Here is a 1,656-nt window from a genome sequence, read left to right on the forward strand (position 1 = left end):
ACTAAGTTAAAATCGTGGATTAAAATATGATTGCTAAAATATAGATATATAATTGTTAAAAATTCATTTTTCTTACTGAGGTTATAAGAGGAAACACACTAATGAATTTGTTTTCTTTTATGCAGTTTCTCTATTGCATGCAGATTTATGAGCTAACATTTAGTTCTAAGCACAAGATAATCAGGCTTCTAAAATTCTGGCTTTGGTATTACCAGCATATAGTGTCACAGCAATGAGAAGATTCAATAACACCTTTTATTACAACAATGGCTTTATTCTGGTGGGCTTCTCTGAATGGCCCAGACTAGAAATGGCTCTTTTTGTGGTCATCTCCATCTTCTACATAATGACCCTTGTTGGGAATTCAGCCATCATTATCTTATCCTGCCTTGATCCCATACTCCATACACCCATGTATTTCTTTCTGGCCAATCTCTCCTTTTTGGACCTCTGCTATACAACTTCCACAGTTCCCCAGATGCTGATAAATATACGGAGCCACCAGAGAGACATTAGCTTCATAGGATGCATAGCTCAACTCTTCATCTTCCTTGGTCTAGGATCCACTGAATGTGTACTTCTCTCAGTAATGGCCTTTGATCGTTATATAGCAATTTGCCAGCCACTCCATTACATGGTTATCATGCATTCTCGGCTATGCCAGCAATTGGCAGCAGTGGCTTGGGTAACAGGTTTCAGCAACTCCTTGGTGCAAACAGTGCTGACTTTCTTGTTATCTCGCTGTGGTCAATACCAAGTGGAGAATTTCTTCTGTGAGGTACCTGCCATGCTTCAGTTATCATGTGTTGATACATGGATCAATGAAGTGGAGATGTATGCAGCTGTGGTGGTCATAAAGGTCATCCCAGTTGGATTAATTCTGTTTTCTTACATCAACATTGTCAAAGCAGTAGTAAGCATCCAATCTTTTGAGGGTCGCAAGAAGGCCTTCAATACATGTGGGTCTCATCTGCTGGTGGTTATTATGTTCTATGGCTCTGCCATTAGTGGTTATGCATATATGGCACCTAAGAGCAACACAGCCAAATTGAAGGGCAAGCTTCTTGCACTTTTCTATGGACTCATAACTCCAATGCTCAATCCCCTCATCTATACCTTGAGAAATAAGGATGTTAAGGGAGCAGTGAAGAAGCTACTAGGAAGAGAACAAGAGCAAGGTCAGAACGTGGCTTAGGAGAATGCAGTCCTCTTACAATTCAAATTCCACACTCCCAGAATGCCAATGGTCAACTGTCAATTGCCAACTGCAATCTTCCATTATTCCTCCCATCCCCAAATAACAGTGGCTGATTGTGACTATTGTTATCTATGTATTTCATAGCAAGAAAATTATTTATTATCCTTCCCCAGAAATAATGAAACAGAGTTCTAAAAGTAATGAATGCCCATAGATTTAAACAAAATGTTACATTTTTATTAATATATGTTGTTTTTCCTAGTGGATTTTAAAATTAACCAAAATGAAATTTTTTTATCACCTAGCACGTTAAAACTAATGATTAAGAAAATAATCATAAGACTTGTTTAGAAAGAAGGAAAATGACTAAATCACGCCACAACATTAGAATGCACCCAGAAATAATCAAGAGAAACTTCATTTTCTCCTTGCATATTCTTTCTTTTGGATATTGTAAG

The 1,656-nt window shown here is 37.7% G+C and overlaps 1 protein-coding gene across 1 annotated transcript; it reads left to right on the forward strand.

The window, feature by feature from the left end:
- Positions 1 to 232: 232 nt before the first annotated feature.
- On the forward strand, positions 233 to 1,195 carry LOC117088512 (putative olfactory receptor 2B8). Its single transcript, XM_033219809.1, has one exon. It carries the CDS (start codon positions 233 to 235, stop codon positions 1,193 to 1,195), a length of 963 nt encoding a protein of 320 aa, XP_033075700.1.
- The last annotated feature ends 461 nt before the right edge of the window (positions 1,196 to 1,656 follow it).

This window comes from Trachypithecus francoisi, unplaced genomic scaffold (assembly GCF_009764315.1).
Source record: "Trachypithecus francoisi isolate TF-2019V2 unplaced genomic scaffold, Tfra_2.0 Lachesis_group10, whole genome shotgun sequence".
NCBI lineage: Eukaryota > Metazoa > Chordata > Mammalia > Primates > Cercopithecidae > Trachypithecus > Trachypithecus francoisi.

Excerpts from the sequence above, each read along its gene's own strand:
- LOC117088512 (XM_033219809.1), top strand. The coding sequence starts at position 233 with ATGAGAAGATTCAATAACACCTTTTATTACAACAATGGCTTTATTCTG.